The sequence below is a fragment of the Colletes latitarsis genome, chromosome 13 (genome assembly GCF_051014445.1).
Source record: "Colletes latitarsis isolate SP2378_abdomen chromosome 13, iyColLati1, whole genome shotgun sequence".
In the NCBI taxonomy this organism is placed as follows: Eukaryota; Metazoa; Arthropoda; class Insecta; order Hymenoptera; family Colletidae; genus Colletes; species Colletes latitarsis.
In genome coordinates this window covers 9,231,974-9,243,255 of record NC_135146.1, presented here as the reverse complement: position 1 = coordinate 9,243,255, position 11,282 = coordinate 9,231,974, and the positions used below count along the sequence as shown (strand labels likewise).

The 11,282-nt window shown below is 32.5% G+C and overlaps 1 protein-coding gene across 3 annotated transcripts; it reads right to left on the bottom strand.

The window, feature by feature from the left end:
• Window positions 1-5: 5 nt before the first annotated feature.
• On the bottom strand, window positions 6-10,939 carry Ak1 (Adenylate kinase 1). Of its 3 annotated transcripts, none has more exons than XM_076780807.1 (5): window positions 10,776-10,939; window positions 9,365-9,634; window positions 2,791-2,916; window positions 2,526-2,711; window positions 6-918 (listed from the first exon to the last, which is right to left on the bottom strand). In XM_076780807.1, exons 2-5 carry the CDS (start codon window positions 9,548-9,550, stop codon window positions 847-849), a joined length of 570 nt encoding a protein of 189 aa, XP_076636922.1. In that variant the 5' UTR covers window positions 9,551-9,634; window positions 10,776-10,939; the 3' UTR covers window positions 6-846. The 3 variants fall into 3 exon arrangements, with proteins under 3 accessions (XP_076636922.1, XP_076636924.1, XP_076636923.1); XM_076780809.1 differs by lacking the exon at window positions 10,776-10,939 and adding an exon at window positions 10,223-10,311; XM_076780808.1 differs by lacking the exon at window positions 10,776-10,939 and adding an exon at window positions 10,114-10,263.
• Between the last annotated feature and the right edge of the window lie 343 nt (window positions 10,940-11,282).

Genomic DNA, 11,282 nt, shown 5'->3' with positions numbered 1-11,282 from the left:
AGTCGTAAAATATATAGATTTATTATTCAAAACAGACAATAAATTTATGAGCAATGTAACAATAATTGATATTAGCAGGTACTCCCTAGGACAGATTGAATTTCTTTTTTATTGCTATCGAAAGTAGTCGAGACTCGCTAGTCTAATAATAAATTAACAATTTAAATAATTTTCCTAGAAATTTACGAACCAGGTTTCCCAGGTATCCAATTAGTTTAAAAAAAGTATCAGTCGGAAGATACGATAGTTTCGCTAGTCTAATTAATAATAAATTAACGCTTTAAGTAATTTTCCTAGTAACATAACGAGGTAGATTCTCCATACAATTTAGAAAATGGCGTCACAGTCCACCATTAAACATTTAAACGCAAATTTTCTTTCTCTTTCTATTTTTATACCTATTTAAGTATTTTTGTACGTTTTCATTACACGTTTCTATCATGTGTATACTAATATACACGAAAATTTGTTACCAATTTTTTTATCTAGTATGACAAAATTAATAACAATTTGATCATACGTTCCTTACAGATATTAGTCGTACCTACTTAAGTATATTTGTACGTTTTCATTACACGTTCCAATCATGTATATTGTATATTAATATACATGAAAATTTTTTAGCAATTCTTTTATCTAGTATGGTAAAATTAATAACAATTTGGTCATACGTTCTTTAAACATATTTAGTCGCACATTTGGAAAACCTTCCTCGTCAGAGTATTTGATTAACTAGAAACGGATGACATTGAAATATACATATACTTGGCATTCTGAATCTCGACTCGGGAACCACCGAGAAATCATTTATGAATTATTATTAGGCGGTCCTAAACTTAGGCGAGCCTAAGCCAGCAAAGTATCGAGCGCTTTCGTCGCTTCTGCGAACACTGCGTCCACGGTGCCTTCAGCATTTATCTAAAAAAAATAATTTACAGTCATTTTAACATCGCCTAAATATGTAACCAGTTTTCCAATAAAAATGATAGAACTTTAAATAAAATAATGAACTTTGAATTCTATAAAAGATTATAGATTATATATCTGGTGGTCATTGTTTCATTTTTATGTACATTCGATGATATCATACTTGAAATAAGTTCATAATGTTGGTATTCTATAATAAATTGTAAGTCAAGAATATTTGAAAAATTAATATACACAGTTCCGGTGTGTCATATCGAACAGTTATTAACAGCGATACGTAAATCCAATTAGTTTAACTCTTTGGGCCACGCTGGGATTAAAAGTGTCCCACCTTTTTGGTGCATCGTAATGCATGGTGGAACATTTTTATATTGCAATAATAAATCGTAAGTCAAGAATATTTGAAAAATTAATATACACAGTTCCGGTGTGTTCTTGTCTTATATCGAACAGTTATTAACAGCGATACGCAAATCCAATTAGTTTAACTCTTTGGGGCACGCTGGGATTAAAAGTGTCCCACCTTTTTGATGCACCGTAATGTATGGTGGGACATTTTTATATTGCAATAGCTGCATGCGCGCGCATAGGTTTATAATTCGTCTTATTTACGTAAAGCAGTTGGCATCTTCAACAAAAGTTACAAATGTATTCGCTTGTGTTGGCAACATTCAACGTGCCAATACAGGTTCATTAATTGTTGCAAGCGGAAGGTTTATTGCAACAATTATTACTATTTTTTTTAATGTTTTTACATTATGTAATACCTTTATTAATAAAAATATACCAATTTTGTTTGATTTAAAACACAATAGAATTTCTATGTAACATGGGTCTATTTTATTATTGGAAATCCTGTACCGCAAAGAATTAAATGGCTACGAATCACCCTTTAAAAATAATAAAATAGTCGTAAATGTAACAGAATTGATAGATCAAATTGTGCATATTTGTACATATTTACTGGTGATTGGTGGGTTTGAACTGAATTTTGTAAATTGTAATTTGTCGTTAGAGCTCAAAGATAGAATAATGTTGTTGAAAAGTGTGTTATTGAATCCATTAAAGAATTTCTATTCGAAACATCAATTCACTGCAAGGAAAGATTCAAAGGATGTAAATTGTTTCAACGACATATTGGAAGAAATATCTCATATGAAGAATGCAATGGATATTTTGAAAATGATTTCCAAAATAGGTGTGACTGTGTTAGAATATTCTAACAAACCAGAAACATTTTTGCATGATGTTTATTTTGTTTGGGAATATTCTAAAGCAAATCTACGAAACTATATTATAAACATATGCTCTCCCTTCAATAATGCTAACAATTTGCATAGCACGTTGACTTAAATTGTCATGTTTATATTCAGCATCATTGATGAGATAAATCAAGAGCTTTATTTCGCTCTTGAAGAATACACATTGAGTAAAGAACATTAAGTACGTTATAGAGTAATCGTAAGCCTTTTGCTTTCATCAGAAAACAATACCATAAATATAATAAAACTTGGAATGATTTTATTTATTATTTCAGAATTATCTTTTTTATTTCTTTATTTAAATAATAGACTCTTATTGAAAAGGTCAATACTTACTTTGACAACTTTGTCTGTGTAATGTTGAACGATCTCGCCGTTTTTCACATTAAATATTTCGATCCTCTTCTTTATCGTCTCCTCGTTGTCATCAGCTCTTTGTGAAACAGCTGCTCGACCCAGCAGCCTTTTTGTCATCGTTTCGTTCGAGACGTCGAAAAAAATAATCATGTCGACCGTACAAACCTGAATTCGTTAAATGCTTTGAAATTCTCGTCTTCGACTTCTTTAGAATAGATTTCATAGCTATTACAATTGTGCTTACATTCTTTTCAAAAAGAATCCCTTGTTCTAACTCACGAGGGTATCCATCGATTAGAAATCCAGTTTTCGTACTTTCTTCTTTTTTAGCTTTTTCCATTCGTTCTCTTATTAGGTCCAACACGATGTCCTAACGGAAACCACATGATCTTCACACTGAGAAAAGCGTTTTTCTACTACTACTGTTCTATGGAGTATTTATATATTAAGGAGGCCGGAAAATAATATTTTTTTACATTAAATTCAAACAGATAAATTTTGAACAAGTTTTTATTTTTAACCAATGATGTAATCACCCTCGTTATCAACAACCTTTTGCCATCTAGTGTGCAAATTTTCAATGGTTTTTGAGCAAAATATCTGGAGATGACATTTTGGACATCATCCAAATTTTCAAATATTTTGCCACTTAGAAAATGTTGTAGCGATTTGAATACATGGAAATCCAATGGCACAATATCAGACGAATCCCCATTCATTAATTTTTTCCAGGATTCGTCTTGCACAGTGGGATCTTGCATTATCGTGTTGAAGTATAACGTCTTCTCTGTTGACAATCGTTGGGCACTTTTCAATTAAAGATTGATTTGTTCGATCCAATTGTTGACAGTAAAGGTCTGCGTTCACAGTTTGTCCAGATTTCAGCATTTCAAAATGAATGACTCTGCGAATACTTCACCAAACACACAAAAGTGTCTTTTTGGGGTGTAAACCTGGCTTAGCTGTACTTCTTGACGATTCATTTGGAAAGAGCCATTGCCTTTTGCATTTTGGATTATCATAGAAGACCCACTTTACATCTTGAGTGATCAAATGATCAAAAACTCTTTCTGTATTGTGCCGCTGAAGCAATAAGTTGTATGTGGTGAACCAGTTAGCTTTATTTTCTTCGAACAGATTATGCAGGGACCAAACACCTGCTCTTATTTTACCAATCTGCTGCAAATGATCTTGGATGGTCGACCAAGGTTGGTTAAGAGTCTTTGACAGTTCTTCAATTGTTTAACATGGATTTGCTTTCACTTTCACCATTAACATGTCATTGTCTATAGTTGGTCTTGTCAATAGGAATCAAAAAGGTCAAAACTACCGAATTTGAACTTAGAAAACCACTTTTGGCATTTACGAATGTCTAATGCACTTGGATAAACATTGCAACTGTTCCGTTACTACTCTTGTGAAACTCAAACAATGCCAGATATGTATATCTTCTAGTATTTGACTTGCCATTTCACCATAAATTGCAAATAAAATTTTTAATTTAATTATTTATGAGTAAACAGGATACTCTAACTTTGAAGTACACAATGGGCTGATAAATGACAAACAAATATCTACATGTGCAGAAACGACATTACTTTCCGGTCCTCCTAATATTTACAGTGACTGTCACTTAAACTCGTACACCTAGCGGTTCAGCCAATATTTGTTCAATAGAACATACAAATTGTATTAAATTATTGAAACTCGTATAGTGGTATATAGTGTAATATTTCTTTATTTGATACATAACAACAATACAAAAAAACCTTTAGTAGTATTCAGTAAATTAAATAAAATTAATGGTTGTGTATGAGACTTAGCTATCAGTAAAAATCGTACACTGTTGGTAACATTGGAAATCCGGTGAATCCCCTAATTGCTTTTTGTGTAACAACGCTTAGCAACTATTGAATTTAGCTGATTTAGCAGCATTCTGATTGTTATATGTGCTGTTTTGTCAAAAAATCAATAAGAAAGACTTAAAATGGGACAAACTACAGTAGCGGAGTGTGAATTAGTTATTTATCACTATAAAAACAAAAAAAGTTATAATGAAATTAGTAAAATTATTAATCGATGTAGAAGCACAGTTCAATGTACAATAAAACGATACAAAGAAGAGGACCATGTAGTGAATAAATTAAAATAGATGTCTGATAAGAAACTGAATATCAGGGATGAACGATGGATTGTTAGAAAAATTAAGGATGATCTGAGGATGTGCTCCAAAATTAGCGTTGGAAGTTGAAAAATATTTAAATAAGAATGTAAGTGACTCAACCATTAGAAGAGTATTAAGAAAACATAAGTATCATGGTAGAGTTGCTCGAAAGAAGCCGTTCATAAGTTTGCAAAATAGGAAGAAGAGGGTTTGCAAAGAAGTATATAAAGGAACAATTTACTTTTTGGAAAAATGTAATTTTTACTGACGAATCGAAATTTAATATCTTTGGTTCGGATGGAAGAAAAATTGTACGGAGAAAACCAAATACAGCTATGGATATTAAAAATCTCAGAGCAACAGTTAAATTTGGCGATGGGTCTGAAGCTGTATGTCAGCATCTGGCATTGGAAATCTGATATTTATTGATAATATAATGGATAAGTGGTCATATTTGAGTATATTAAAAAATAATTCTTATTATCTAAAGTTCTTGAAACGCCTCCACAATCTTCTGATATCAATGTTATAAAACATATTTGGAATGAATTGGACAAAAAAGTAAGATTCCACAATATTACAAACAAGGAAAGCCTTAGAAAAGCTTTGTAAAAAGAATGATTGAAAATAATATTTGAATTTTGTGAGAACTTAGTAAAATGAAGTCCTTGATGTTTGCAGTGTATTCAAAATGCATTTGGTTACCCAACTAAATATTAAAGTAGATTTCCATGAAGGTCCTTCTGTAACATCAACATATGCAAAATACATGAAACCATGGCTTACTTTGTAAACTTCATCCAGAGCGGATGAATGTCAAAATGACCGGAGAGGATTAAATCCTAAACATAAGATATATATTCATCTGAGGCGGATGAAGGTCAGTATGGCAGAATGAAGGAAATTTCTAATGAAAATTTGTACAGCGCTATAGTTTTATGAATGATAATTTATGTGCAAAAGGATTGAAAGTGTTTTGTTCGTAAAAGAATGGGTAACCAGGGACAGTGAGACAACAAGAAGTATGAAACGAGTGATTGTGAAAGACAGACGTGATTGTAACTTGTGTTGCCAATTAACGTGATTCTAATTTGTGTTGCCAAGTATTAATTTATGTTAAAGTTTTGTATGTGCGCTTCAAATTCGGTTATATAATTATATATGTATATGTTCAATTCATTTTCCTCAAATATTTTCTCTTCGTTAAATCCTACATTAATATAAACAGTTTTTATTATATATTATTCTAAAACTGTATCTTATTTCCTCTATGATCTTTACTGATAGCTAAGTCTCATATGCAACCTTAAATTTTATTTAATTTACTGAATACTATTAAAGGTTTTTTTATATTGTTGTTACGTATCAAATAAAGAAACATTACACTATATGCCTCTATACGAGTTTCAATAATTTAAGGGATTACGTAACTCTAAAATTTTGAAAAATTCGATATTTTGTTTTTTGGCTTAAATAATAGTTTGAAGCCTTAAAATCATTATGCGAAAGTCCCAGTGTTGGAACAATGTTTTTGCTGAAAATTTAGAGCCTCAAACAATGACGTATATCTGCTTATATCTGCGTATATCAAACTTTAAATGCATTTTCCTCGGAACTATGTTCTACAAAACAGTGTGCAGAATTACTCCAGTTCTAATTAATCAATTGCTTTGAAAATTTACAGTTATCTTTACTATTATATTTATTAAGCATCGACGATCCGTTTTTTTAAAAATTGTCTAATAATTCTGCAAAATATTAGTAATAAAAACTCGATTTTAGGTTTCAAATATCTGCCATATTGTTCATTTTTATACAAATTGAAATGTCTCATCGTCAATGCTAAGGACTTTTATCATAGTTAATGGAATATTTCGACAACCATTTTACCATAATCCTGCATACCAGTTAGGCATCAAAAAATGAAATGGCTCGGGAACATAGCGCTGTATACGCTCAATTATAAATATTTCTTAAACATTGCCAAGGGTTTTTTTCAATATTTGTTATACCTAAATACAGTGCAAAGTCTCAGGATAATTGCCTTCTTACTTTTTCTTCATTGTAGCTTAAAAAATTGCCTTGTTTTCCGTATCGCTAGAGTTACAATTTTCATGTTTCATTGAAAAAATATAGGCTGAACCGCTAGGTGTACTGTATATATATTAGGAACATTCCTAGCAAACGGCCCATTCACGAATCGGGATGAGTTATACATCATTCGATTCGTCTAATTCGGTACATTATTGATATGCATTTCATTATCTGCGGAAATTCATTATTTTTTTATAAACTGTTACAGTAAAAAAGTAAGTTTAAGTACATTTATTGACAGTTCACAGATAGAAACAAGTGACTACCGTTGCTATGTTCATGTTACAAATTATAAATGATTGATCTAATTTGATAATGCTACATTGTCAAATGGGAATTTGTAGAACGTGTATGCATGAAAATCATTTTTTTAGGCATAGAACTTCCACGAGTCGGCCAGGTGGACAGTATTAAAACCCACCCATATAACTTAGCCCTACTCAGACAGTACAGTAGACAGTACATGCAGCAACAGTAAAAAATGCCTCCCCCCTCTGACAGTGTCACAATATAATAAATTACTATTGTAAGCAGTACGTTGGTTTAACTTGTTTTTATTATTAAATTTCATTATCATCTAAGTCTGGTATATTTTGATTTTTTACAGAATCAAATCAAATTTCTGAAATTTCTTTTAAGAATTGATTAAATAAATCATTCTTTCCTTGCTTGGAAGATTTATCAAATACGTACTGGCTTAAGTACCCAATGAAATTATCTTTTTCGCTGAAAATAGAAAATATTTATGGTATTACATGTTAGAAAGACATATTAAAAAACGTGTGGAACTGCAAATACTAACCGACAATATTCAGGCAAAAAGTGTTTACTATGCCTCCATGTAGTTTCAATTGTGTTTGTATGAGCGCCTGTTTTTGGGCCTTTAAAATGTAAACTGTGGTTTACAGTGAGGTGTTTAAAATATTATAAGCTTTCCAGCAATCTGATATAATTGTCGTCCCAAGCAACACCCATTGTTTAATTATAGAAAGAAGGGACTCTGTGTCCCTACTTTCGACAGGGATGAGGAATACTTTCCCACTTTCCCTTTCTACTCCTCCGAAAACCCACTGTCCCTCCACACGATGACCTCTGTGATATTTTCTTCGGCCAAATTTTGATTCATCTATCTTTACTACTTTGTCTAGTCCGTCAAGTATCTCACGAATTTTGCAGCCAATCAGCCATCACTTGTTTCATAAAATAATTCCATTGAGGAACGGTATTTTTGTTCAATTCTAATTCTCGTATTATGTGGTACTGTTCAAAATTATGGACTAGCATGTATGTTAATTTTAATACTATTTCATAGGGAAGTTTTGTTTTTGAAAACAATGTTCCACGTTTTACAGAAATTTTTACATCACAAATTCGCTTTCTTTTGCCAGCATTGGCAAATGCTGGAATTGTTCTTCTACAGCGCCAATTTTCATTTACCAATTTCATTGCATTTCCACACTGTGGACAATTAAGATTTTTGGCAATTAACTTTTTGTCTTGCAAAAATTTAAATAAGGCTTCCTTATTTTTACAAAATTCGTGTAATTTAAATAAGGTCCATACTTCTGGAACTACTAATTCACTCATTTTTATAGCACAGTTGAACAAAATTCACAAAGTACAAGAAACAAAAGAAAATCAGAAATGACAATTGAAACAAATGACTACTGAAACAATTTCTGCTTTTCTTCTGTTTCTTATACTACCTGCAATGTGGAAATATTATGAAAATGATATATGAAAATTGGCAATGCAAGATAACTATTCCAGGATCTATCGATCCAACTAAACGTAAAAAAATGTTGTAATATAAAGATATTTGCAAAGCAAAGAACATGGTTTTCTAAAAAAAAACTCAGCTACAGATGTTTTAAAATTAACATATATGCTAATATATAATTATGAGCAATGTCATAATATTATATAGCTAAAATGAAATAAAAATACTGCGCAGCAATTGGAAGGGTAGAGTAAAGTAGATAGAAACTGACGAATCAACATTTTGTTGTAGAAAATATCACAGAGGCCAATTGAAAATTAATCACAGCGTCAATTTTTAAGATCTTGTTACTGATGCTTACACGAATTAAATTGGAACCACTTGGAGGTGTGCCACACATTTTTTAATCTATTTTGCAACATATAATACTATCGATATTTTATATTTTCAAGAAGAGCAACTTCATTGGATTCCTGAGCCATTATGTATTTAGTAAATGTATGTATGTATAATAGGAAGATGGTGATTTATTCAATGAGATATTTGCAGAAATAGCAGAAATTTCATTCAATAAATGTTAATGTTAACAAATTAACATTTGACTACCCGGCATTTTGAACACAGTAACGACAGCCATTTGTTTCCACCTGTGAACCTATCAAAATATACTTAACCTCACTTTGTAAAAATACCGAATTTCCGCAGATAATGAAATGCATATCAATAATATACTGAATTAGACGAATCGAATTATAACTCATCCCGATCGTTGAACGGGCCGTTTGCTAGGAATATACCATATATTAATATATAAAAGTATTTTCCACGTATATTATTTACCGTTGGGACGAACAGGCCCTTGGACATCAGTTCTTGAAGAGAGGCTCCTCTAGGACTGCCGCTAGCGACCTCTTCCCTCAAGAGATCGCCGCTGCTTATGTGACAAAATCCATATTTCGCGATAATACGCTCGCATTGAGTTCCTTTCCCACATCCTGGACCACCGATTATCCACACTGTCTTCATCTTTCCACAATTTCGTTCCTTCGCGATATTCGCCTCGCGTTCACCTTCTATCTCACAGAAACTCTTCGACAATTGTTCCTCACCCTATTAACAATGCGTTACTCTTATTCCATTTATTAACGTTCCGTAAATAAATCAACTGCAAGCTACAGTTACTCGCGTAGATAATTCATTTTTTTATACTCGCCCTTACTATCGAAAGTATGAATAATCTAACTCATTAAATACAGTTTATTGCATTGGGTGGTCGCTAATGACCGGCTCGCGTATCTTTAAAACGCTTCCAATAATCTTAATACTCGTAAATTTGCAAATAATACCATTTATACTGGAAATATTAAAAATTAAGAAAAACACGTGGAACGTATTAAAGAATTCTACGGACCAATGCATTTCTTTTTATTTTTTAGGTTCTCATAGTCGAAAGATGATCGCTAAACAAAGACTATGCTTTTGTGTTTTTCATCGTCACTTGCTCTTCGATTTACGAATAATTCACGTCAATCTGTAAAATCTTCAAACCATGCGCAATACGTACTTCGAAAAATTGAATCTTTACTTACGCCAAGTGTTTACTTCGAGTCGTAAGTGAAAGGTTAAGAAGTATTGGAATAAATGTACTTGTATCTCTGCATTCGCGATAAGTGGAGTTAAAAATTACCGTGGACTTACTATTCGAGATGCAACGGGCCAGAGATTTCACTATTAACTGTCGAGAGGGGTAGTCGAAGCTTTCGAGTTAAAATTTCGAACATATCGATTTATCATTGGCTGTTCGTCATCGAGTGGGAGTGATTTTCGCGCATGCGCGACGATTTAAGGTCAACATCTTGCGCGGAGATAGATAATCGTATATGTGCACATGCATCCTAGGCACCTTGAACTTTTTAACATTTTCCATATCTAAACATGCCCCCATTCGTTCAAATTATAGCATAAAACGTACAAATATTCAATTTAATAGCGTAATTTGATACCATTTACAATATAACTGGCATTATTTACAATTTTACGTGTATTAACTATCTTTCATTTTAAACCTTTTGTAAGTTTAAAACGTCGATCACCGGTGACCACCATGGCAATCAACGTGTTAACATTCCCAATTAAAAGTCTTGAAAAACTTCAACGAATTAAAAACTCGTAACTTCGAAGACGACGAGCTTTACGTTATTTTTATCGTCGAGGTGCCGATTCTTTAAATTTAGAATTTGCTTCCTGTTACCTCGACAATACGATCCTTATCCGACGTGTGTGCAAATGAACAATATCGATGAAGTACACTTAAGATTACGAGTGCGGTGTAACAGAAAGTATACACTTCCTCGAGCTATGCGTCCGACACGTGCGTGCGTGTCGCTCGAAAGCTGTATCGCGACTAAAGTAAATCCAGAAGATAGGGTGCAGATAGTCGTATGACATTAAACGTATGTATATATACATATACATGTACTGTTCAAGACAGTACAATTACAAAGTTTAAAAATAAATATGCGGCGAATGTCAAATTCTAGCGTCTATTCGCGTAATCGGGTCATGAATCATGCCACCCCATCGCGGTACTGACACTCAGCATCTTCCGGGATCTTGAATCCCAATGGATGAAAAATTCTAATTTTTGTACCAGCGGCCAGTATTGCCGGCGTTCGATGCGCCATCTGGTTTTAACTAGGTTAAGTTAAGTTAGTTAGTTTCTAGTCATAGGTTAGATTTTTGTTTACATGAACGCCAT